This window comes from Penicillium psychrosexuale (assembly GCF_028828465.1).
Source record: "Penicillium psychrosexuale strain IBT 29551 chromosome Unknown utg000004l, whole genome shotgun sequence".
NCBI lineage: Eukaryota > Fungi > Ascomycota > Eurotiomycetes > Eurotiales > Aspergillaceae > Penicillium > Penicillium psychrosexuale.
Window position 1 is genome coordinate 2,532,079 of NW_026643189.1, and position 24,373 is coordinate 2,556,451.

Here is a 24,373-nt window from a genome sequence, read left to right on the forward strand (position 1 = left end):
CAAGAAAGGATGTATATTGTGTTGTGACTCTTTCAAGCTGGAAAGCGGAATCGATTATATAGTATGGGGTTCGTCACCTGATCGTCACCCCTCATTTTACCCGGAATACATATTCCGTTAAATCCGGTAATCCGACGAACCTCTACTCCGTACTCCGTACAATATTGTACTTTACCTCAAGCCTATATATACAGCTCAGATTTCAGATCAGGACGTTATTGAAATTTATTTTTGGTCTATTTAATGCCACTGAGCTCTTGGATCGCGAGAAGAGAAATGGGTGGTGCAGCGAAGCAGTAAATGACTTACTCATACCAGCTACTAGAGACAGCAAACGATATATCCTCGCCAGGGAACCAAGGCTCAACCTCAAGCTTAATGGAAAAAGCTCCTTGAACAATAACCTCGGGTGGTGCATCAAGCATCCACCTCCAGAGATCCTCCAGACCCTCTTGATCACGCTTCTTCGCCTTAGGGTTAACAGCATAAAGCTTATACATATCAAGGCTGTGAGGTTTTCGAATGCACATTACACGGACTGGTGAGGGGGGAATGTCTAAAGCACGCGAGGTATTTCCCTGCATTTCAAAACTGTTAGCGAACTGTCTCCACTGTGGCCGCCACATCTCAAATGCATCTGTCCAGTCTGGATCGATACCGCTATCTGCAAGAAGAGCACACATGCTCCAGACCAAGTGCGAAGCGCTGCTATACTTCTCGAGGTAACCGACGAGGCCGGGCAGAACCCCGTTTTCTCGGTGCAGCTGAAAACGGAACTGGTTAAGACTTGTTCCAGGTGTAGGGTCCGGGAATAAACAAAGGAGATTTCCTGGGGGAGAGCCGGTACGATTCAATCGACGGATGATCTCTTTCTCGGGTTCGAAGGCTTCCGCTACCTCGAGTGGGAACCGTTGAGGCGGCTGCTTTGGAGCTTTGATGCATTTCCAAAACTTCATGATGCAAGCTGGTATGTCACCGTTTAGTTAGAGAATAATTGTCGAGCTAGGTACTCGAAAATGATGTTGATGAGATACCATCTTCGAGGCGAAGAGGGCGATTTATATAGCCCCGAGGGACTATGCATTCTGTCTCTTTGCATCTCGATACTGTATTTGATCTCAAAGACCTCTTTGTTGTCTTTGTGTCTATCAGAAATTGAATTCCGATTAGAAGATCACAATACCTTTGTAGACGAAACTGTTGCCTGCCTCTTTGTTTATAACGCACAAGTTGTGAAAATGGGCACGCAAAGAAGCTTTGTATCTCCTACTAGCTTTGTTTATATATGCTGGTAGGCTATAGAAACAGAGAATGCTGGTTCTTGATCGATCTGACAGGGACTAGTTCTGGAATCATAGAGATCCTTGGGTTTTCGATGCTCTTTCTACTTTAACCGACTCAAAGTATAAATACAGAAGGAGGAAACATCCGGCCAGAAAGTGGAAGGTATACATTAGGCATATAACTGACCCTGGGGAAAGTGCGATTGGACCGCTATTCAAGGCCGGCACTGTCCAAGCTAGGAACGCTGTGACTGAATTTTCAGGCAGGGGGCTGGGCCTATGATAAGAATAAAAGGTCTCCAGGGCTGAGAATAGGTGAGACCAAGGTGGTAAAAATGACCGTAAAGAAATTATATCATCTAAAACCTGCCGTAATTGTCCATGCTATACGGAGTACGGAGTAATAGAACTGTCATTACCCGGGCTTTGGGGATCTGCAATAGCCGACAGCGTGTTTGCCTAACCAACCAAGCTACCAGAGCGCTGTAGTCCTTCTTAACCAATCACAATCAATTTCTAGCCGCCGTAGGAAGCGGATACGAGTATACGAGGAGCGAAGGATTTACGATACTCCGAAGGACATAGGCCCCCAGTCGCAGGTGATCACCACCCAGTTCGAGATGTTCAGACATCTACCCCTCAACCTAATCTCTAATCACCCATCTATCACTTTACATATGTCCAATAATTGCTAGTCCTCGATACTGGGGTGTTGTGCCTGGTACACCCAGTTACCCCTATTCCTCGTCACCAACACCTCCCTCATATAATTTTCACCCAACGGACTGCAAGCGAGAATGGCTGATTCGTCGCGTCGTTTGTGCCCCGGGGGATTTTATCTTTCGACTACCAGCCTCATATTTTGCACTTGGTCCTTCCTTTACGTCCTCTGCCTCTACTACTATCATTACGCCAGCCATCGAGATCCCACCTCTTATTTTTTCGACCCCTCTCGTGCCTACGAGCGGCGATATTCGTCCATCAGAATCGCGGAGGCAGAGGAGTTTTTACGAGATACTGGTAGCATCAATAAACTAATAAGACCGCAAAACTGGACCCCTACGATATGTCTTGGAATAGCAACTGTCGCTCGTAGGGGAGAGCAATATACGGGCTTAACAGTGGCCTCTCTCCTGGCCGGTCTTAGCGAAACAGAGAGGAAGAGCATTTATCTGAACATTCTCATCGGTAACACAGATCCGTCAAAACATCCGATTTACTCAGAGAAGTGGCTTGGCACGTTGCCAGACCGCTTGCTGACGTACAAAGAAGATGATCCCGATTTTGAGCGTATAAAAGACTGGGAGAAAGGTGGATGTTATCGAAACAAAACGATTTACGACTATACCCATTTGTTGAAGGACTGTTACGACACTGGCGCGGATTACGTGGCGATGATTGAAGATGATACTCTGGCGGTGAAGGGCTGGCTCCCGTCCGCTCTACAGGCTCTCGAAGTTGTGGAAGAACGGAACGTGAATAAGAAATGGATATATATGCGACTCTTTTATGTCGATGAGCTTCTTGGATGGAATTCAGAAGAGTGGCCGGCATACCTGGCCTGGTCATTCATGGTCTGGGCTCTGCTTACGGGGACAATGGTTGCCTCCAAAACAGTATTCAGGACCAAACTGAAGACTATTCCAACCAACGCTATTTTGATCACATCCTGCATTTTCATTCCCGCTGCCATTGCGCTCCATTTTATGGCGGGAAGACAGACAATGTGGCCCATAACCCGTGGCGTCCATGAAATGAACAAATATGGATGCTGCTCGCAGGGCCTCGTCTTTCCTCGTTCCATCATACCTGAGTTCCTTGGGCAGACGGACCTGACGACCGATTGGCTGGTAGACATGATGGTGGAGAAGATAGCGGATCGTGAGGGCTGGACGCGCTGGGCAGTGATCCCGTCCTTACTGCAGCATATTGGAGCTACTAGTTCCAAAGGATATGGATTCGATGACTCGGCGAAGACTCTTTGGAATTTTAGATTCGAAGAATATCCCTATTAGCCACTGTTCCGGACCACAGAAATATTGTCTTACCTTTTATAGTTACATAGCGTTATTTCAACAATCCACTCGCCAGACCAAGCCGCATCCCAAACCAGATATGCCCAAAGACGAGGTCGGGGAAGAAGTCAAAAGCTAGCTAGGGGTATTCTATGATGGCGTGAAAAGGATAGAGGAAGAAAAAAGGAAAAGCCAAACCACTGGAACTATACCACCTACAGCTGATGAAGCAGCGTGTACCAAAGCCGACTTGCACAACGCACGCCAATGTCGGTGTGCAGATGAGGTCACATGCCTCATTTTTCCTTTTCTCTTGTCTAGTTTCAGGTGGCTAGTTCCTCTCTTCTCTTCCCTATATATCTCATTACTTCATGATCCCATTCACTCATAGATCCCCTCTTAGAATCCAATTTCTAACTGCCCAGGGCTAAGCTTCGCTCCCGTTAGGACAGTCCCCTGAGGGGTTTCCTAGTACGATATGGATACGAGTGAAGAATGTGAGATGTGCCTGATATGGGTATGATGATATTCAGACTAATCGCTGGTCCTCTTAAGAGGATCCTGAGCTGATGGGAAAAAAAAGAACAATTACTGGGTTCGCCGGGCCATGAAGTATGTCAAAAGATTAAGGGATCCTTCACGAGGAGGTTGAGTGACTTTTTGCACTCGCTCGGGCCCGAATGTAATGTTCAAGAATGTGCAGAGCTCAGTGGCATTCTTTCTGACCCCAGGGCGCGGGTGCCCGAGCTGTTGCATCACCACAGCTCCGATGCGAGCCAGAAGCTCGTCGTCGATATCGATACCGGGACGCGATAGCGACTGTTGGATAGTACTGAGGCCCATGATGGTGGACCGGTATGTCTCATCATTCTCTGCATCTGCTCCAAGATCTAGTCCCTGCAGAACACCGACAATTGCCGTCTGGGGCAAAGTTAAAAACACCAGTTTGTCTACAACTTCTTCTAGGCAAGTGACAAAGTGGGAAGTGGACTCGTAGTGGCAGCGGGCCCGGATGATAGCTGCCATCGCACGAGTGTCATAGGGGTGGAAATGTTCGCGAGTTCGTAGGAGCATGGAACGGATAGTGGCCAAAACCTGAGTTTTCACGTCATGATCCTTGCGGTTGGAAGGCGTCGCTTCCAGTTCCACAAATAGAGCCTCCAGCAACGTATTGTAGTCCTGGCTTTGGGAAACAATCTCATCGCCGTGATATTGGATAAGTCCCTGTAGTTTCCTATATCCCGAGGGCTCCATGGTTCTCGACACAATACGTGCCAGGCCTTTATGGATCATTTCCTGGGCATTAGCCGGGTCCTTCGAACGCGGGCTAGGGCTGCGGTGACGATCAACCCATTTTCGAGTGCGTCGTGTGGAATCTTCGGACATTGTTGATTGGGACAACGTCGACTGGGAGAGTGATGGTGGTATCGACTCAAATGACCTCTGTCTCGCTTCTGGCGAACGCGGTGTAGCCTCGTTTGCCGTTACTTCTTCGAGGACACTCGGCTTAGCTGGAGACCGCGGGACAGCGGGCAAGTCTACCGTCTTGGCCAGGTGTGGAGTCGCATTCTCATTGTTGCCACCGGCCTCGTTTGTTCCCGCATGATGCTCTTGGGGAAGCACGGCCTCAATATCCATGATATTAGAAGCCACTGGCTGGACACGGCCCCTCGTAGGTGACGGGCTTGGTTGAAGTGGCGCCCGGCGGGTTGGAGAGGGAGTTCGAACTGCTAAGTTCATAACAGATTCCTGCGTAGGAGCCAAATTAGGTGTGGGTTTCCTAGCGGAAGCGACCACCGACGCTGAGATATTCTCGGAGATAGGTTGAGCTTCTGCTCCGCCATGTTCGGATTGATCAGCGCGACTGGGGGAGGACTTTGAGGGGGTAAAATTGCCCACCGAGGCAGAGTACCCAGGAGTCTCATTTTTGTCCGCGATGGGCGTTGTAGGATCTTCGTAGATCACCATTGATTCATGCAGGGGTTTGACAGCAGATACGGGACCAGAACCAAAGTCCAGATCTGAATGCTGGCGAGCCGGAGACACGGGCACGGGAGACACTGCAAGATCTGGTTCCGGGATATAAGGTGAAGGTGCGGCAATAACAGGTTCCTCCAGTGTCATTGGTTCTGGTTCTTCAACAGGAACCGAGTCGGCGTGAGGACCATGCGGTGCTGAGTACAGAAGAGGCTGTGGTGCATCAAGCGGAGGACTTTCCAATAGGATAGATGCAGGGGAATGTTTGTCCTCGGGTGCACTAGGGTAAATTCCATTACGGGGTGTTCTTGCAGATGGCTGATTAGCCAGACTTTCATTCGAGTCACTGCGAGCACGACTCGCGGCCATGAGATCGCTGTGCGACTTGGACTTGGACAAATCGAGTCTCTTCGGCCTGCCATTAGTTGTAGCAGCTTGTGCCGATTCATTTGGCCGAGTGCGAGGCGCGGTCAGAGGGGCCCTTGATGTAGGTGTTGACGGTTTGGACCTCATAGCCCTGGGGGAAGTGGTCGCTTGTCGGGTAGATTGGTTACTAGACTGGGCTCGTGACTCGGGGCGACGAGCGTAGGGGTCTGCGGTTGCAGGTCGACTAATCTCTGCCCGCCGAGGCTTCACGGCAGGCCTCATAGGCGCGGAAGATAGAGATGAGAGAGGGGCCCCAGTAGGCACACTCCGAGTGGACCTGAAGGTAGGAGCAGGTGGCTTCGCCTCGGCAAAGGTTGGCTGAGCCAACTCGGGTTGAGAAGGAGTCTGTGCCTTCTTCCGAGCAGCAATAGCTTCTTTTAAAGCGGCGCGACTCTTAGCGGGGCTCTTTGTAGGCAATGCAGGTGCACCTCTTGAAGATGGGTTGGGGTTCGATGAATCTTTCTCCAGCAAGTTCCGCGACTTGGGGTCGAGTGTGTCAGCTATCGTATTGGCTCGCTCCGGCCACACACCGTAGAACGTCCAGAATGTGGCCCGTGTTGCTTCGCGCACACCGGGGTTCGCATCTCCCAGTCCTTTTGTGATCGACTTCTCGATAAGATCAAGGCCACCATTATGTTCAACTGAGCTTTTATGATGAGCCTGGCGGATGATCAAAGCTTTTAGCCACCCTGTGGCGAACAAACGCACTCCAACATTTTTATCCTGGGTTGCGGAACAGACATGCTGCAGGAGGCGAACGCTAAATGAAACATTTTTAATGACGACTTCAACAGTGGCATTTCCGTTTTGAGCGGCAATCTTTTTCAACGCCGAGCAGAGCTTCAACAGGTTTTGCATGATAATCTCAACCATTGGGTCAATTCTAGGGCCACATGTTCGGGCAATATCTTGGATCAAAAGACTGCCGTTGCTTGACATTGTGGTTCGTAAGGAGTTGACAACCTTTAGGATACCGTCAAGGAGTGTCTTTACTGCACTGATATAGGTCTGCGAGAAGTCGTGCGGCGCGTTGCCTCGAGTGAGTCTGCGGAAAAGAATCACATTCTTCTCGCGCTTTGACCAATTGTCCTCGGATTCTTTGCCTTCGAACCAGGGCAACATATCGCGCACAAGATCATCGACATCCCTCGCTGAGGCAACATCAAACGGTTCTAGACCATCATCGTCTGGCAACGGTTCCTGAGGTGCTGGTGTCGGAGCCGGCGTGCGGGGTCTGTTAACAATTGGTGGCTCTGTAGATGCGGAGGCTGCCGGTCGCTCACGATGAGCTCTAGAAGCTGGGCGGCTTTTCACAGGCTCCATCTCTGCAGGCATGTCAGTACAACCAGTGCAAATCTTCAAGGGTATAAATATAATCAAAATACTAACCATCATCAGTCTGTTCCATAGTATGTGAACGTGACGACATCACCGAAATCGAGCGTTCAGCCCGAGATATTGGACGCGTAGAGGATGCAGTCTCGGGTTCAACGGATCCTAAGCCAATACCTGAGAGGATAGCATTCGCGATTGATTTCCTCACACCGCGTGTCGCCATTTGTTTTTGTAGGTCAGACTTCGCTCTTGCGGGGCCGTTTCTGAGTTCGGTTAGGGGCATTCGATGAATAATTATTAGAGGGATAACTTCACTCACCGGAACAGATCAATCACGACCAACTTGGCCGTATCTCGAACGGCGCTATCGGCGTCCTCTAAACACGAAACCAGGGAAGGAACATATTGACGGAATAACAAACCATGGTTCTTCGTCATCTGTAGATCGGAATTAGTACCTGAGACAGACCTTGCAGGGTGCATAAACCTACATTTGCCAACCAAAGCATGCTCATTTCTTTCGCCCGATGATTTTTCCCAACCAGGGCACCTTCCAGAACATGATATTCGACTTCGTCACCCGCAAATGGCCACAGTTCGGTAAATATTGACGCAGCCTGGGCTCTTATACGTTCTTTCGGGTCATTGAGACGCTCTAGAAGAATGGGATATAAGCTCTCGGCCTGGTGAACAATCCATTGCTGCTGGTCTTGGATTGCAAGGCGCTTCAGGAGGTGACCGAGTGTGGAGAACCCCGCCCCGAGAACAGAATAATGTTGGGAGCCGATCGCGAGGCGTAGTGTTTCGAAAATGGCGCGAATCGCCCCCTCTGGAACATTTTTCTGTTTGATATCGGACTTGACGCTAGAGAGGTAGGCGATCTTTGAATCAACGGACAGGTTGGGGTTTTTGAAGGCCGCTAGTAGTTCTGCTGCCTTCGCCTCCATTGTAAATACCCAGATATCGATCTCAACTCGCGGCAGGCACCGAAGGGAATGGACGGAAGAATGCGGGTGTATGTAATGGACGATCCAGGAGAATCAAAATGCGACAAGGTCAATAGCGGATAGGAGAACAGACTCGGATTTCGATTTGTCACTAGCGATGACAAAAGTTAGCAACAGATTCTGCCAGTAGAAGAGAGCAGTAGCTATAAGAAGCAGGGTAATTGCGATTGCGAAAGGATAGCGTGGACGTGTGTACAGAGTGAGGGTATCAGATGGTTATAGGATGGGAATCGGGATCTGTCGCAAAAGGGTGTGGAATGTCGGGAAGGGAGGAATGGCGAAGAGGACCATGAAGGGTTCAAAACAGAGCAGGGAGGATAATAACATACAGGATCCGATGAGATAGAAGACGAATATGAGGAAGAGCGCAAAGTTGACCTCGATATGGTGGGATGTTGGAAAGTGGACAAAGTGAAAACAAGGGGCGATAAGCGCGTGACGATAAGCGCGAGGGATGTAGATGATATTAAAGGGGTGGCCCTTGAGTCCTTCAGCTTTTATTGGGGGTTGTTATTTCCTCAGAAGTACCTGCCTAGGTTTATACCTGTCTAATTCTATCCAGCCGCTATTACATGGTGAGGTGTGCCCGAAGGTCTATTAAGAGCCCAACACTGGTTTGTTTATTAACTTAGGATCACTCGTCGCAATGGGCAACCAATAGCATCATGTTTACAACATCTCTATGTCAAATACTCACCAGTAAAACGATTATTTGCTCAGTAGAAATATCTTGAATCAGCAATTTGCCTATTTTCTGAAAAAAAGGCATAAAAATGGTAATTCAAGCCATAGTAAACAACTACAAGCTTCTCACTGCATTGTCTAACACGATAAAGATCAATATGAGGCTCAACTGACGCGCGATCGATTGAATCTTACTCCATACACCTCTTTCATTCCAATCAATGTGAATCAAAGCTCCTAGCACCCCACGAGATCGCCAAAGTGGAGCATGGCGGCGCCTGTTGAGAATCACCAGCGCCGACAAGGTGTGTATTTGAGAGTGCTAGCCTAAAGTATTTAGGTTTATCTCTGTGGGTTATATATGTACGTTAGCGCCTTCAAAGGTTTAGCTGGCTTATACATACGAAATTCAGATATCTATGTGCATATAGGTATATGAACTCATAGATCCTGCCTTAGGCCCTAGACCTGGGCGGGTCTAGTCATCATAACGTTGAATCCCCCCGCCCTCAACCTAAACTTCCATACACCTCAGACAAATATAGAAAGTCGAAGATCTTTGACACGAAATATCTGCCCAGTTGATCGCTGTCAATCAAAACAAATACATTATGATGAGCTCCGCCCCCGCACCTCATGCCTCCGCAATCCCCAAGGGCAACACCCAAGAGCAAGAGCCACAGACCTCGAGCAGCAAAGAAGAAAAGCAGACAAAATTAACAACCAACCTCACCTTACCAGTCCCCCAACCGAAGCTCCGTCTTCACGTGGAGGACCTACGCCACCCCGCCTCAAGCGCCTTCCTCGCCTTCATCCCAGACGTCGCATCAACACTCGACAGAGCCCTAGCGAACATTATCAAACACCTATATACTTCACCCCCAAAGTCCGAGAACCCCCACCGGCCCACTTTCACACCCAGCATCCCGCCAACAAGATCCGTAACAGTCTTCCTCCGCGATTACAGTGGCGTAGCCTACACAACAGGCACCGAGCTCGACGATGCGCACAAGGAAATCCACGTCTCGCTCCCGTACATCCAGCACTGTACATCCGGCCCATCTGCGAAAGAAGACCCGCTCCACGAGCTGGTCGGAGTCTTGACCCACGAGCTTGTGCATTGCTACCAGCACACCGCGCCGCCTAGCTCCCTCAAGGATAGCGGCGAGGACATCCCCCGTCCGCCGGGCGGACTAATTGAGGGCATAGCTGACTTTGTGCGGCTCAAGGCTGGTCTGGAGCCGCCGCACTGGAAACGGCCTCTATCTGCTGCGGAGCGGCCGCCGAAGTGGGACATGGGGTATCAGCATACAGCGTATTTTCTGGCGTGGCTTGAGGATGTTAGGGTTGGGAGGGGCGCTGTGGGGATGTTGAATGATCGGCTTTTGAGAGTTGGGTATGTTGGTGAAGGGGAGGATGCAGACAATCAGGGTATCGGGTTCTGGAAGGGTCTTTTCGGGGTTGGGGTTGGGGAGTTGTGGGAAGAGTATGGGCGTTATCTGGATGATCCTACAGAGGTGCGTGTCGGGAGGAGTAGTGGGAACTGGGAGGATGAGATTCTTAACCCGGAATGACGGGTGGATGTAAAGTCTAGATGAATAGATATGTAGGCATCGGTAGATCCATTTGGTAGTAACTAGAGATATAGAACTAACAGAATCAAAAGATAAGAGAGGTTCCATTAACATTGATTTTTTTATGCATTCAATAGATGTCTGAGAGCAGTCCTATATTTGGATGGCAGGGCCAAAGCGAGGGCCATGACATGCCTAGTTTTGCCGGATGTCTAACTGGGGAAGAGTAAAACAGAGGTAAAAAAAAAAAAACAATGAGGGAAATTTCGAAGAAAAAGACACCAGGTGAATCGAAGGGATTGGAATTCCCATAATGTACAGGATCCAGTCATGCAGGAGACAGGATAGATGACTATTTTTACCGCCGGCCAGCTTCCCATGCGAAAGAATAGCACACCGGAAAAAGAAAAGCGAGATGAGAAAAAAAGGGACATGAAATAATATGTTACCGTGCCTTGAACCAAGGCATCCCATTGCACCAACAAATACCTTAAACAATGACCTCGCCCAGGTCAACGTGGACCGGCTTCCACGGTGCGGCCGATGGCTCCTCCATCGCACTGGGAACGCGCACAGAAAGTGGGCTGTAAAGGTACCAACCCTTGAGGGCGGCAACAGCAGCACGCTCGCGGCCCTCCATCAGACTGGCGCCAGCGCCCTCCCCAAGCTTGTCCTGACCAGAGAAGATACCAACCACAAAGACAGGGTGTCTGCTCTTACGACCAGTCTCACTGATGACCTTGGCAACTGGACGCTCGAAGCTCTCACGAGCGCACAACCGGGTCAAGTCACGGGCTGGTGCCTGGAAGTTGAACAATTCTGAGATGTTGAGGTGTCGTGAAAGGAAGTGTTGCTCGAAGAATCGCTTGGCAGCGGCGCGGCCGGCATGCAGATAGATGGCGCCCATAACAGCTCGGACGAACTCAGCGCTCGCTTGCTCGGTGGTGACACCGGCGGCAGATTGCTTGATCCCCTTGAGCGGGTCACCAAATTCATCATCATAGAAAATCTTAGAAGTGACCGTTTTCCTCCAGTTCTTCTGTGCTTCATATGGCCGTGCTGTCGGGTGGGTTGGGCCTGAGGCAAGCTCGGTGCCAGGCTCAAGCCTCTGGAACTGCAACAGACCGGGATCGACCTCACCACCGGGCAACGCGGCCAAGTCAACACCCCATTCTCGTGCCATCGCGGCAAGAGTCTTAGGCCCAGCGTATGCATACATGGCGGCAAAGATCACGGTCAAGGGTAGGCGAGGGTAGGTGCAAATAAGGTGCTCGGTTGCGTAGTAGGAAAGGAGGTCGTGACCGAGAGTGGCCAGCGAGGCATTGTTGAAATTCGGGTTCGGATCTGCTGATGCATCGACTAGTGTCCGTGCAAGTGTCTCGACGGGTAATCTGGAGGGTAGGTAGAGTCGAGCGTGGAGAGCGGCGAGTTTTGCAGATTGTCGAGCTGCTTCGACTGGGGGAGAAGGATATTGGAGCTGCGAGTGGCGGGTGTGGGAGTCCTTCACAATTTGAGCCAATTGCTCATCCAAAACTGCTGGTTCCTCAAAAATCTGTATGGTCGGATCATCACGGGTTTGGACCGGGGGAGCGGTCGATTGATACCGTTGCCCGTAGATGTGTTGATGCAGACGGTTGGCAGTCCGAGCCCGCGGCGAAAGGACTGAACTGCTCCATCTTTGGAGTTGCAGTCTCTTCATTTGGGCGATTGTGGTATTCCGAGGGCGTAAAAAAGATTATACAATGGACGGGAGGGATAATCGCGACGCAATCAATTGGCATACCATCAACGAGAGAGAAGAGAAATTGTCGCGGCAGTCACGGGATGGCCAAGTCGTGTGATGTGGCGCTAAGCCTAATATCGACATAGCGCCTTGGCATCAGACCTGCGACCGAGACGGCCCTTTCGGCTTCACCTTCGAGAACTACCAGGCTTACGCTCTCTTAATTTTCTAACAAACCCTTCAATTGCATATTCGTCACAATGGGTGGAGGTGGAAAGATCCCGTATGTGCTCGTGTTTTTCATAACCTCACCAGGAGCTAATGGATTCGATCTGGCAGGTACCCCAAGGAAGTTTGGTCCCCCGCTGGTGGTTGGTATGCCCAGCCAGCTAACTGGAGGGCCAACACTGCGATCATGGGCGTCTTTGTGTTTGGTATCGCTGCTATCGCCTTCAGTATCAGCGCTGATCGGGAACATCGCGACAAGATGCCAGAGCCCGGCCGCTTCTTCCCCAGCCGATAGTCCGTTTCCCGAACCCCATGTCACTCGGTATATATCATGCTGACCTTTACCTTTCTTCACTTGTAGCTGGAGCAGGCAAATTCGGGAACACGAGAAACAACAAGCCGCGAAGAACGACTCATAAAGAAGGTCCAGCATACTGGATGGCGGTTGTAGGCGGATTTTCAGCAGGAACCTTTTCTTTTATGTTTTTCTACTATTTGATCACTTGTGTGCTGTACGACAATACAAGAGCGTTCCTCGTTCGGCAATTAGTCGATTGACTAATAGTTCTCAGAGAGACTCTTCAGATGTCCTCGATAATCGCTGCGTGTACAGGCGGACACGTTCCGTGAATTCAGTCCGATTCCACAATTCCTTTCCGTTTCCATCAATATCGATCTGTGGCACGCCGATTTGCTCGACCACGAAGCCAGCTGCAACAGTTGCGCAAATAAGCGCCATAGGATAATGCTTGTAATTACCCCAAGACTCAAGGGCTTTCCAAGTTTCGGAGTTTGATAGAACAGAGCCAATGACTTGGAATGGCTCTCGGCCTGCAGTCACCATGCCCTGGGATAGAGCCCCGAGGAAAGAGTTGCCCGCGCCGGTGGGGTCGACCACAGGCGTAGCACCTGAAGCACTGGGTTGATGATATGCGGGGAGCCAAATCTTGCCGGACTTTGAGTAGGCGTAGCTACCATCCTTTCCTGCCCTGATAACTAGCATGCCATTTCCATCGGGGCCAATGCCGGATTCTGTAATCCTTTGGACTATTTCCTGGCCTGCTTGGCTCTTTTGAGTCCAACCGGGCTGGCCAAACATCATGCCGAGCTCCATGTGGTTAGGACTCACCACATCCACGACTTTATTTGCGGCGAAGAACTTTTCCTGTTCTTCCGGGGTGCAGAGATCAGGGATTGGCTCCCAGACAAAGATAGGATGCTGGGAAGCATGAGCGGCAGACGGTGCTTTCCCTGTCTTTCGCAATTCATCTCTCCGCTGCAGAATATCGTGCACTATAGACATACAACGGGATGCAGAACAGACCATATGGAATGTCTTGGACCACACCTGTGAATCGGACAACATTTCAGGCTCGAGTCTTAGTTTCGGAGTCAAGTATTTGAAGTCTTCCCAGTCAGTTACCGCGTGGGTTTCCTCGGTGGAATATGTATCACCGCAAACTTACCTCGTTTCTCGTCAGGATGATACCCATTCCAGGCTCTCGTTGTTAGCCTGCTGGGGTCTTCTCTAAAAACGCAGGCTGTATTCCATGACTTGATTACATCAAGCGTCTCCGTAGGGAAATCGGAGCCAACATCCACGATCCAGCTCACAGCTCGTGCATACTTCGAGCCCGAGACCAAGCGGGCACCCACGACTGCAAATGATGCTGCACCACCGAGGATATTCTTAACACTGGGTCTTGAGCCGCCGAAATCAATATCATCTGAATAACAATGCACCTGTGAGTCTACATCCCACTTTGAGCGACGAAGTAAACCATACCAATTATGAACATTCCCAAGGTGCAGAACTCGACCTCAACGGGCTTATCTTGGGCCACCATATTTGCAGCTAAGGCCTTCTCTTTGTATGTATAAATACAACAAAGAAGATGATTGTCAAGAAAGACAAAGAACAGCCGAACATGGGGGGTTTCGACTTATCGCAGGGTGGATCGAACGGTAATTCAATTACCAAATATACCCCCACAACGTCATTTCCCCTGCGGATCCCGCTGTAACGTACCATACCACATCTAGAGCCGTCATCTGCGGGCCTCAGGAGCTCCAACCTTCGTCTTCTTTCCACTCCCTATCATCCCGTGTGTCGATTTTTGGAACTCGAGGGCCTATATTTTACTAAATAGCAGGGGATCTTACTTCTCGACAATCCCTGAATCTCAACCTACTCAAATCACCCCTTTTACCTTTCCGCTTCCTCCGTTGGAGCAACGTGTTGCCTATCATGGCGTCCGGCGGCCATATGCATAATTTCACCACCCTCATCAAGCGGTATGTATCCTTGGTGCTAACAGTGTCTGGCCAATGGCATTTCACTGGTATTTTGCTCTTAGCTCAATTCCCGCTACGCTGTTTGACACCTACGTCCGGCACACTTGACTGACATCGAACTCATCTACAGGCTCGAGGCAGCGACCTCACGCTTGGAGGATATGGCGATGTCATACGATGACTCTAGCGCGCCAAAGTCTTTGACCGGTTCACCTTCTTCTACGCCCGCTATTCCACAACCCCCTAAGCCGTCCCCTCCTCCGCCCGCGGCCCCTGTGGCCGCCCCCGTCCCGCCGCAGATTGAGGACTTCGATGCGTTGATCAAGGGTGATGTTCAGAACTTTGTCAACCTGGGAGAGAAGATCGGCGGTCTGGTTGCTGAGCAAGTATGTTGAGGAATTGTGCGAACTTAGTCTACCGCGAGTAGTTGCTGACTGGATCTATAGTCCAAAGCTGTCCTTCGGGCCTTCCAAGCTGAACGTACCTATCTTTATGTTGTTACAAAAGCCAAGAAACCCGATACTCAGCCTCCGGAGTTAATGACGGATCTGCACAAAGCATCCGATAGCATTAACAACATTCGCGAATCAAACAGAGCCTCGCCGCTATTCAACCACCTAAGCGCTGTTGCGGAGGGTATTGTTGCGCTCGCTTGGTTCTTCGAAAGCAAGCCTGCGGAATTTGTCACGGACATGATCGGTGGCATTGAATACTACGGAAATAAGGTGCTGAAGGAGTACAAGGACAAGTGAGCACTCCTGTTAATGACGTTTTGAGGGAATTACCATGTTGACAATTTAACAGGGACCAGGTACACGTCGAATACATCAAAGCCTACTATCAAAACTTCAAGGCTCTTGCGGAGTACCTCAAGAAACACTACCCCAAGGGTCTGACATGGAACAATGAGACGGGCATTGATGCCATGGAAGCTTTGAGGCAGGTCAAGGCCGGACCTGGTGCGGTCAGTGGCGGTGCCCTTCCTCCCCCTCCCCCTCCTCCCCCTGTCCCATCCCTCAACTTCCCCGGTGGCGGCGCTCCTCCCCCACCTCCGCCTCCTGGTATTCCTCCTGCTCCGGCCCCTGCGGCACCAGCAGCAGACATGGGCGCTGTCTTCGACCAACTCAACCAGGGCGAGGGTATCACCTCTAGCCTCCGCAAGGTCGACAAATCGGAGATGACGCACAAGAACCCCAACCTGCGTGCCGGATCCATCGTCCCTGAGGGCAGTTCCGTGCGGGGCAAGTCCCCAGCACCCAGCAAAAAACCCAAGCCCGAAAACATGCGCGCGCGCAAGCCGCCCCGCAGGGAACTCGAGGGCAGCAAGTGGCTCATCGAGAACTTTGATGCCCCTGGCGAGATCATCGAGGTCTCTGCGCAACAGAACCAGTCCATCCTCATCAGTCGCTGCAACAAAACCATCATCAAGGTCTCTAACAAGGCTAACGCTATTGCCATCGACAACTGCGTTGGTCTCTCCCTTATCGTCGACTCTCTCGTCAGCAGTCTTGATATCATCAAGTGCCCCAAGTTCGCTGTGCAGATCGACGGCACGGTCCCCACTTTGCTGATGGATCAGGTTGATGGTGCTACCGTTTACCTTAGCCAAGAGAGTCTCAACACTGAGATCTTTACTAGCAAATGTTCCGCTATTAACATCACCCTTCCGCCGCCGGAGGGCACCGATGAAGATACCAAGGAGTGCCCTCTGCCAGAGCAGTTCAAGAGCTACCTCAAGGACGGCGTGCTGGTGAGCGAGATCGTGGAGCATGCTGGTTAAGCTAGGCTCATTAGTCGAAGAGGACTAGGAAATTTTCTTTTCTTAGACTCAAAGGAATCGTAATACATCATGTCGGCTGGGTCGAGATCACTTGGTCTTCTTCCTGGGTGGCTTGACACTTGTCATTTTGGATAATTTAGTTGCTGTATCTAGCGCTGTAGATATAAATTGCAGGAACTCAAACTCGCCTACTCTGACATTTCACAATATCTTACTTCTTCTGTATTCCATCAATGAATATTCTTTCATCTGAAAACTTCTAAATATATATCCTATTGGCAGACATGAAAATCAAAATCGAGCAGCGACGCAGTGCACTAGCGAAATATATGTAATCAATACTAAAAATCACCAACTTAACCATCTAACAGATGAACTTAAGTGTAAAGGCCAAAAGCAGAAGGAAAGAGAATAAGATATCAAAATAGAAAAGGGTATAGTCAACGACCCATGCATGCACCCGGGCTCCCTAATATATCCATGAAGCACAGGCAATGAAAGCAGATCAACTGGACTTCGAAGTGGCAAAGAAAATAAATACACACATCGCTCGGGCATGAATCATGATGAATAAAGATACTCGGCACTATGATGTGAGTTAGTATAAACAGGGGATCGGCTGCAAACCAGTGCGCCTACTGCCATGCTGTTCCTTGAGGGGTGGTATAGACAGGAAACGAGGTGATATGTCAAGTCGAGGTCAAGATATACGTGGGAAATAGATGGTGTTATTGTTATACGGAATGGCGGGGTCAAATTTCTTGGAGGATATAGCGCTGGGTTCGTTCAGCGAGGATGGTGGCTGTGGGTAGGAGATGGTCGATCATAAAGGCCCAATTTGCGTGGATGTCGTTCATCTACTGTGGACTCCGACCTGTGCACATCGAGGCCTCGGAGTCTTTTGGCAAGAAGGCTCTCGCCAGATTCTGAGACGACTGGATTCGATATACGAGCATGACGTCCGTAAGCCTCGTCGCCTCTGGTGAGCTCGTTGTACCGAGACACACTATGCGAGGGAGCATTATTTTCAGGGCCACCTGTAACATCCACGGGTCTTGGCGCATCTAGCTGTGAGGGGAACCCGCTTGACACATGTGGGTGCAGACGAGGGGTCGCTCCCTGGCCCACACTCAGTCTGCGAGAAGCTTGTTCAGTTCCCAGGCGCGTATTTGCGCTCGCAGTGCTCGAGATGGAAGACTCTCGGGAGGGCTTGTACGGGCTGTATCGAGGCTCAGGATTTTGGATCTCATTCCGTAGTTTCTCCTTGCCGTCCGGAACGCGGTTTGCAAACACCACGCGAATAGTCGAATGTAGGTAAAAGCGACCGCGCGCGGGACAACAGATGTTTAGATGAATGAGGTATCGTAACGTGGGTTTGTCCTGAGGGTCTTCTGTGGGATTCAAGGAAGCTTCAGGGCGATCGGTCCCATAATTTTTCCGTGCACTGAGCGGCATATCGATAATCGGACCTGCCGAATAGCTGCGTTGCCGAATGAAGGTCTTTGTGCCAGGTTCCATATCACCGAGGTCGTATGGAACTAGGAAAAGCTTTACCGCGGTTTTGTGCGGGTTTTTGATTATGATTTGTAGTTGACCTTGTTGCGGAATGCGGTAAGACCCCCCCCGGGGGACATTTAGGCGATTCTGACGTGCGATTCTTCTTTTCCCGGTGGCGTCGTGATTCAGCACATGCAGGAGTATCATTTGCTCCACCTGTGGCGGGAATGCCTTCAAGGGGTTCCGTCAGACTTGGATGTCGCCTGCGACGTCTAGTCGGATTGGAATTTCCTTTTAGTAGGGAATTTTCCAGGTCAATCTGTCCCACATAGGGACTTGGATTGTCATCTGAGATTGAGCGGCCGGACCCGGAGGTCGGATAACTGTAGAAGACAACCGGAAATGGCACTGTAACATGTGGCGGACATTTTAAATGACCTTTGCAATTCCCCTTGCCCAGGACACCAATCTGAGCCGTGAAATCCAGCGGCTTGGAAGGATTCATTGACATTCTCCCGCGTAATATCGATTCCTCGTAAGAGCCCACCATCGGCGCGTGATGGTTTGACGAGATGTCAGAGACGAAAGACGGCCGTCTTACTCGCGATGGTGGGATCTGCCCCCCGGGGGTCGGTGCAAGTTGAAGACTATACGATGAAGTCAATGACCGGCGAGGCAAAGATGTTTGATTTGTGAAGACATCATGCTGCCGTCCGGGGGGAGATGGACCGCTAGAGTTGAGAATTTGATTGCTTGGCAAGGAGAATTGGAGATTGCGGAAGGTCTCTGGTGGCAAAGTACGGCGGCGGTTTTTTCTGTCTAAATGCTCCAAAACGTCCTCATGGTCAACACGGGACGAAAAGTCCAAGTCGGTGTTATTCGCTTGGTATACCAGAGGACTGGTAGGAGCTTTCAGAACATAACTTGACGAGAATGAGCCCACCGCCGGTGCACCAGCGCGAGCATCCAGGATAACATCGGACTGAGGGTGTTCATTCGATGTGCCTGTCTTTCGTAAACCGGAGGGCAACGCCTGTGCTCCGAACCAAGGAGTAGTGGGCGAGGAGCTCAAATGAGCAAATGGAGAAGCCGAGCTCCGGTCAGTAAAGGGGGACCGTGGAGCGTGTGAGTCATGGGAATCTGTGGCACCTTCCCTGAAATCACCGGAGTGTAACGCTGACCGAGGTCTCTGGATATCGGCCGGCGATCCCAGTTCCTCTGTCGCATTGATATGACGTTCTTCGTTGAGAGAGCGGCTTCCATACTCTCTTGCTGCTCTTTGAGACTGCTCCCGTGAAGTTTGAGAGATAAATAAATCTTTGTTGTCCTTATCCGGGGACTGTTGGCATGTTAGCCTATGCATGTGTTGGACTATGCAAGAAAAATAAAGAAAGCGGAAATCACAACGAGCAGAGATTTGGAACAGTGCTAGGCATCCACGAAGAGATTCACATACCATATGTTGAAGTCTCCAAGGCGAAGATTCTTTGATACGGTGGATGAGCTCCTCCCGATCATTCGCCCACGACTTGGGCGGATTCAACGCCGTTGAATGCATAGAGTTGGTTGCCATTTCTGGAGCAGCTACCTCACCCTCAAGGTGACTGAGATCATTTAGCTGGAGCTGCGAGGACCCTGCGGTCGGTTGTTCACCATTGCCATGGTCGGGCGACCATAGATAATGACGCCTCCGATCCGGATCTCGAAATAGGGGCATGGTGGTATGATAAGGGCAGACTATAAGACATAAAATACTAAATGTGACATTTCCGGAAGACACCCATGTAGCACTTTTTGAAACCAAAGCCGAGCTGTGCCGTGGTGGGGGTTCCAAGTTGGATGCGGTGTACCAGGATGATTCGGGTATATGCTGTCGGTGATTTTTACTGGTGGGAGAAGAAGATAACAGTTTATAGAGGAAAATACGTCACGCCATGGGCATGACTTTTGCTGCTGTCTCAAAGTATGAATGCCCAGTTTGAACCTCACAGGGTTGATAGGCAAAGAAAGTATTGAGCAGGTCGTGTGCTTTGTGTCGTTGAATGGGGTGGACACCCGCCGTGGATCTCGGAGATCCGGCCTGCGAACGTCATGTGATGGACCAGTGACGTTGTGTTGCAGTGATTGGATAGGGAGCCTTCAGGAGTCATATTGAATGTTGTATATTTGTATTCTTTGGGTCTCAATAAGGAAATCAAGGCCCGATGCCTGGGCTATGGGAGATGTTGGGGAGAAATAGAGAGAAAAAAGTAAATAATGCGTAGACTAGCTCAATAGAATCAGTGATAATGTCGAATATGTTGTAGACCTTGTAGATGGTATTGCTAATGCTAATTACCTACAATCTCGATCTTTTAGCCCCAAAACCGAGGAGACAAAGGTGCTGTATATTGTTCAAAAGGTCATACTTCCTTGCTAGTGGCCGAGACCGATGTTCCGTGCGGAGATCGCCACTTTTTTTTTTTCCTTCTCCGAAAGTCTTCGATTCTCAACACACGTCAAGACAAAACAAATTTGCTTTGCTTGAATATCAGCATGGCACCGAAACGCACCCACGATGGAGATGCTACCCCAGTATCAAAGGGCGAGCCCGCGATCAAGAAGCGCAAGGGCTTTAGCGTTGGACCTGCAAACCTCCCAGATGGCACATATCGTCGCAAGAGTGAGCACGCCCGAAAGCCATGTCTTGAATGAGACTAACCAAACGACAAAAAAGCCCAAAAGATCAAAAATGACTTGATTCACAAGGCCAAAGTGAAGAAGGCCTATGCCAAGATCAAAGCCCAAGAACTCGCCATCGCGCCTAGGAAATCCGTGTACGATACTGCCGAGGGGGACGAAGTTGAAACTGGCAAGGACAAGGAAGAGGCTGGCGAAGAGGCAACAACTCTGGAACTTCACCCGGATCGCATAGCCATGTTGAACGAGCCCGAGGCCGAGCGAGCACCTGCACCTAAACCAGAATGGCGTCCACGAGGCGAGGGCAAACAGAGGGAGCGCCGGCCAAAGCCCTCTGCATTCACAAGGGAGATGGAGTTTGCAGAGAAGCGGAGGAAAGCCGAGGAAACACGACAAAAGGAACGAGAGGCGAAACAAAATGAGCGTGGGGCACTGCTACGTGCGAAGCGGCCGGACCAGTTTGGGAAGAGGAGATTAGGCAGAGAGAGCACCGCGTTGCTTAGTCGCGTGCAGCGGATGGTTGGTCAGAATTAGAGAGGAAAGGCACGAACTACACATGCATGGTGTGGACTATGTTTCCATGATACCCGGTCGGATATGAAATAAAAGTTTTTTATTCAAATTACGATTCTTGAATAGCACTGTCTTGCTAGACCTAGTAGTATGTCCCGGCCGCAGTGGGAGGCTTGGAGGTCCCTCCGCTATTTGCACCTCCGCCGCTTCTCGGCTTTTTGAAGCAAGCAAACTGCCCCTTCGTCCGATCCCTGAGCCGTTTCAGGATAACTCGCATTTCTCCTAGTTCGGCCTTCAGTTTTGTGCGGGCTTCATTTGTGGTACGACAATCCAGCTCGACGTAGATCTGACTTTGTACATCTGATGCCTCGTCGGTTATGTACGAGCTAAGAGTCTGTGCAATGAACTCGGTGTCCAAGGTAGCTTGCATCAAAGCTGGGAGTGAGAAGGATGGCCGAGCACGGAAGGCATCCAGCAGTGATGAAGAAATTTGAGAAAGCAGGTGTGTCAACACAGTGACTAGGAGCGAGGAAGGTGAGCTTGACGCAGCGCGACTAGCGCCCGGTGACACAGTGGACGGAATAGTTGTGGAGATCTCTGTATGGACCAGCACCATGATCAGCAGGGCGTTGTAGACATATGGGCGGACTTGCTCCGGCCTATCTACAGACGGCTCCCAATCTGGAGATGCAATGCCAGCGGTAATTGTTTTGTGTAATAAGACGGTAGTCGGGGTGATATATGATTGGAATAGCCTGTCTTCAATCTGGCTCAGCACGTCCCGAACGGTCTTGGCCTCTTCCGACAGCTTGACCGAGAAGGATGACTCAAAGTTCGAGATAAGCTGTGGGACATAGTCGGCCTGTAGAGCCTTCAGATTTGAAAGTGTGAGAAGGATTCGAACATTCTGTTCTGTGGTCAGTTATGCAGGTATCACATCGGATTGGACCGATACTTACGCGATTCCAAGAATCGACCGAATCAGCCGAGAGAACCGACAAAGCAGCGTCAGTCGCTTGGCTTGTCATTGCTGGTCGAGAAATAATCCATTCATTTTCTTCACCTACTGTTGTCAGGCGCTCTGCGTTTTCGACCAAGCCGCTTAATGATTTGTAAACACTCGATACGAACTGAGAGCGGACCATTTGAAGCAATTTCGCAGGCGGCTGAGTGACAACATCCACGGAACCCGGCTTTGCCATAGCTTCCGAGATGTAAAGAATCTTTTGCATGCCCACCAGGATAGCACTCTCAAAAGCCACAAAGAACCCAGGCATCTTAGTCAAATCACGCTTCTCTGAATCGCGTGTCCAGTCTTCCAGCATTTTGCAGACCTCCGCATCTTTGCTCCAGGCAGCACACGCCACACGTGCACATCGTTCCCGGGCAATACTGACAAGGGTCTTGAGGAGGTCATATGTTTTTCCAGAGCCGCCAATCGGCCTTAGGTCTGCCATTTCGCTCGCAGCGGTGCCCACAATGATGAGGAATTTACTCAAATAGTGCACTCCACTCAGGGAATTAGAAAATGGTGGCCAGAATGCGAAACTCTCCCAGTGCTCTCCAAGCTTTGGCGGAGGATATGGTAGGTTCCTCGGGTCCAACTTGAAGCGGGACTCTGTCGGAGTAATACCCCTCGACTCTGGAGTTGATGGACTTGCCGGAACTGGCGAGAAGAGTACGGAGATATCTTCGGTTGGGGGTTCCGTGAAGAGGGTCACGACGTTTTCTCGAATAATATTGACTAACACGTCAATACCCTCCTCTAACTGCTTAATATTGTCGTTGGAAAGATGGTGGTGTTTGCGACTCTCCCCTTCAAAACCGACAGGCAAAAGCCGTTGTCGATTGCCATCAATGAATGATTGTGCGACTTCCCAGAAATCCAAGACCTCGCCCAGCAAGCCACTTTGCGAGGACAGAAGTCGAGTTAGGAACGTTTGTATGCATTCCCACAGCTCAATGACTTGATCCGTGTCTAGAATCGCTGGTATTTCTACCGCACCATCACGAGGTGCCAGGCGGAGATAGGATGCTGTCGCCTGCGAAGTTGGTCTCTCTCCGCCAGCAAGTCTTCTTCTTAAAATTTCGATTTCGACCTTGCATCGATCACTGAATCCGGTGATCTTTGTCTTCAGGAATTCGTAACGACTCTGGAGCCATTTCCAGATAGGGTTTTCCTCGACACCCAGTTCCAACAGGGCCCCGATTAATTCCATGTGTTCTTCCACAGGCCCTGAGGCGGTGCTTGTAGTTGATGTAGTGGGGGCATCGGCAAGACGTCTCCAGAGATCACGCTTAAAACCATGGATTTGTTGGTCAACGTCCATCACCATCCGGCCCATGGCTAGAATGGTATGTGTCTCGGAGTCGTTTAGTTGCCGACGGGAACTGGACGCCTGCTCCGCGATATTCTTAGCCTGGTTGGCGAGTGTCCTTGCTTTCGTGTACTGCTCAAAGACAGCATCATAATCACGTTGCTTGATGGACTTGGCCAAGTGGCTTCCAATTTCATAGACATCGCGGTGTTTCTCCATAGTCTCCACCACCGACTTCAGAACCTTCTCTCGTTCCCGACCCCCAAGAGCCGGTCCCCACACCTCTTCGGCCTTGACAGAGGCCTCAACTAGCGGACCTCTAATACCCTTCATGCCGAACTCACTCTCCTTGACAAGAGCGGTCTTCTTAGCAACAACCACCGGGGCGAGAGATGTGCTCCATTGCTGACCTGAGTAGCTCCGGAAATGCCCTGACCTGCGAGGACTTAGGCTTGGTTCTTTATCAACGCCCTGGTTTCTCATCTCGGTGTAGACGCTATCGATAGTTGCCTTGGCACGAACGAAACGCTCAAAGTTGGCTTCCACCAGTACCTTCAGCGATGCCGACTTCTGGTCGATGGAATGCGATAGGTTATCCAGGCCGCTTATAAGGGATTCAATGGAGGCCGAGTGATGAGCCTGTGATAGGAACAGTGCTGGCGAGAATGATGTCGATGACAGCAGGAACCGTGATTTGCCTTCTTCCTCCAATGGCACTCCTCGCTGCTTGAGAATCCGGAGAACGCTGTCGCTTGTACCCAAGGGATCGGGCTCGTCTTCCCGCGCATTGTCTCTGCCCTCCTTCCCTCTTCGTGAACCAAAGTTGCTTCTCCAATCACTGGTACTGCGTTCAAGAGCTATGTATCGGGACTTGCGTGGACGAGAGTCTGCTCGCTGAACTGGCTGTTCTTCTGGCTCATCGTCCGCATCTAAAGATGCCGGCCATTCCTCGGGGAACTCGGAGGGTAGGTTGTAGTGGCTTGCGACGTCGAGGTCAGCCATGATTGCCCGGTGGGTGAAGCGCAGGAGTCAGGACTAA

General features: G+C 50.5%; 11 protein-coding genes across 11 annotated transcripts; 5 read left to right on the forward strand and 6 right to left on the reverse strand.

Moving 5' to 3' along the window:
• Positions 1-305: 305 nt before the first annotated feature.
• On the reverse strand, positions 306-956 carry N7518_006776 (uncharacterized protein; the record flags this gene model as incomplete). Its single annotated transcript, XM_057187703.1, has 1 exon — positions 306-956. The coding sequence occupies one exon, from the start codon at positions 954-956 to the stop codon at positions 306-308; it is 651 nt and encodes a 216-aa protein (XP_057039406.1).
• A 1,124-nt stretch (positions 957-2,080) lies between these two features.
• N7518_006777 (uncharacterized protein) lies at positions 2,081-3,298 on the forward strand (the record flags this gene model as incomplete). The annotated part of the gene is made up of 1 exon (XM_057187704.1): positions 2,081-3,298. The coding sequence occupies one exon, from the start codon at positions 2,081-2,083 to the stop codon at positions 3,296-3,298; it is 1,218 nt and encodes a 405-aa protein (XP_057039407.1).
• Positions 3,299-3,886: 588 nt separating this feature from the next.
• Positions 3,887-7,983, reverse strand: N7518_006778 (uncharacterized protein; the record flags this gene model as incomplete). Its single annotated transcript, XM_057187705.1, has 4 exons — positions 3,887-7,026; positions 7,091-7,299; positions 7,356-7,474; positions 7,528-7,983. The coding sequence occupies 4 exons, from the start codon at positions 7,981-7,983 to the stop codon at positions 3,887-3,889; spliced, it is 3,924 nt and encodes a 1,307-aa protein (XP_057039408.1).
• Positions 7,984-9,338: 1,355 nt separating this feature from the next.
• N7518_006779 (basic secretory family protein) lies at positions 9,339-10,301 on the forward strand (the record flags this gene model as incomplete). Its single annotated transcript, XM_057187706.1, has 1 exon — positions 9,339-10,301. One exon carries the CDS (start codon positions 9,339-9,341, stop codon positions 10,299-10,301), a length of 963 nt encoding a protein of 320 aa, XP_057039409.1.
• Positions 10,302-10,791: 490 nt separating this feature from the next.
• On the reverse strand, positions 10,792-12,000 carry N7518_006780 (mitochondrial 54S ribosomal protein mL44; the record flags this gene model as incomplete). The annotated part of the gene is made up of 1 exon (XM_057187707.1): positions 10,792-12,000. The coding sequence occupies one exon, from the start codon at positions 11,998-12,000 to the stop codon at positions 10,792-10,794; it is 1,209 nt and encodes a 402-aa protein (XP_057039410.1).
• Positions 12,001-12,231: 231 nt separating this feature from the next.
• Positions 12,232-12,671, forward strand: N7518_006781 (uncharacterized protein; the record flags this gene model as incomplete). Its single annotated transcript, XM_057187708.1, has 3 exons — positions 12,232-12,307; positions 12,364-12,546; positions 12,614-12,671. Exons 1-3 carry the CDS (start codon positions 12,285-12,287, stop codon positions 12,669-12,671), a joined length of 264 nt encoding a protein of 87 aa, XP_057039411.1. The 5' UTR covers positions 12,232-12,284.
• A 149-nt stretch (positions 12,672-12,820) lies between these two features.
• Positions 12,821-14,099, reverse strand: N7518_006782 (ribokinase family protein; the record flags this gene model as incomplete). The annotated part of the gene is made up of 3 exons (XM_057187709.1): positions 12,821-13,659; positions 13,719-13,979; positions 14,039-14,099. 3 exons carry the CDS (start codon positions 14,097-14,099, stop codon positions 12,821-12,823), a joined length of 1,161 nt encoding a protein of 386 aa, XP_057039412.1.
• Positions 14,100-14,500: 401 nt separating this feature from the next.
• capA (adenylate cyclase-binding protein) lies at positions 14,501-16,327 on the forward strand (the record flags this gene model as incomplete). The annotated part of the gene is made up of 4 exons (XM_057187710.1): positions 14,501-14,547; positions 14,678-14,933; positions 14,994-15,295; positions 15,352-16,327. The coding sequence occupies 4 exons, from the start codon at positions 14,501-14,503 to the stop codon at positions 16,325-16,327; spliced, it is 1,581 nt and encodes a 526-aa protein (XP_057039413.1).
• A 786-nt stretch (positions 16,328-17,113) lies between these two features.
• On the reverse strand, positions 17,114-19,541 carry N7518_006784 (uncharacterized protein; the record flags this gene model as incomplete). The annotated part of the gene is made up of 3 exons (XM_057187711.1): positions 17,114-18,055; positions 18,153-19,163; positions 19,281-19,541. 3 exons carry the CDS (start codon positions 19,539-19,541, stop codon positions 17,114-17,116), a joined length of 2,214 nt encoding a protein of 737 aa, XP_057039414.1.
• Positions 19,542-20,359: 818 nt separating this feature from the next.
• On the forward strand, positions 20,360-21,037 carry N7518_006785 (uncharacterized protein; the record flags this gene model as incomplete). Its single annotated transcript, XM_057187712.1, has 2 exons — positions 20,360-20,486; positions 20,541-21,037. 2 exons carry the CDS (start codon positions 20,360-20,362, stop codon positions 21,035-21,037), a joined length of 624 nt encoding a protein of 207 aa, XP_057039415.1.
• Positions 21,038-21,158: 121 nt separating this feature from the next.
• On the reverse strand, positions 21,159-24,336 carry N7518_006786 (exocyst subunit SEC5; the record flags this gene model as incomplete). Its single annotated transcript, XM_057187713.1, has 2 exons — positions 21,159-21,923; positions 21,976-24,336. 2 exons carry the CDS (start codon positions 24,334-24,336, stop codon positions 21,159-21,161), a joined length of 3,126 nt encoding a protein of 1,041 aa, XP_057039416.1.
• Positions 24,337-24,373: the final 37 nt, after the last annotated feature.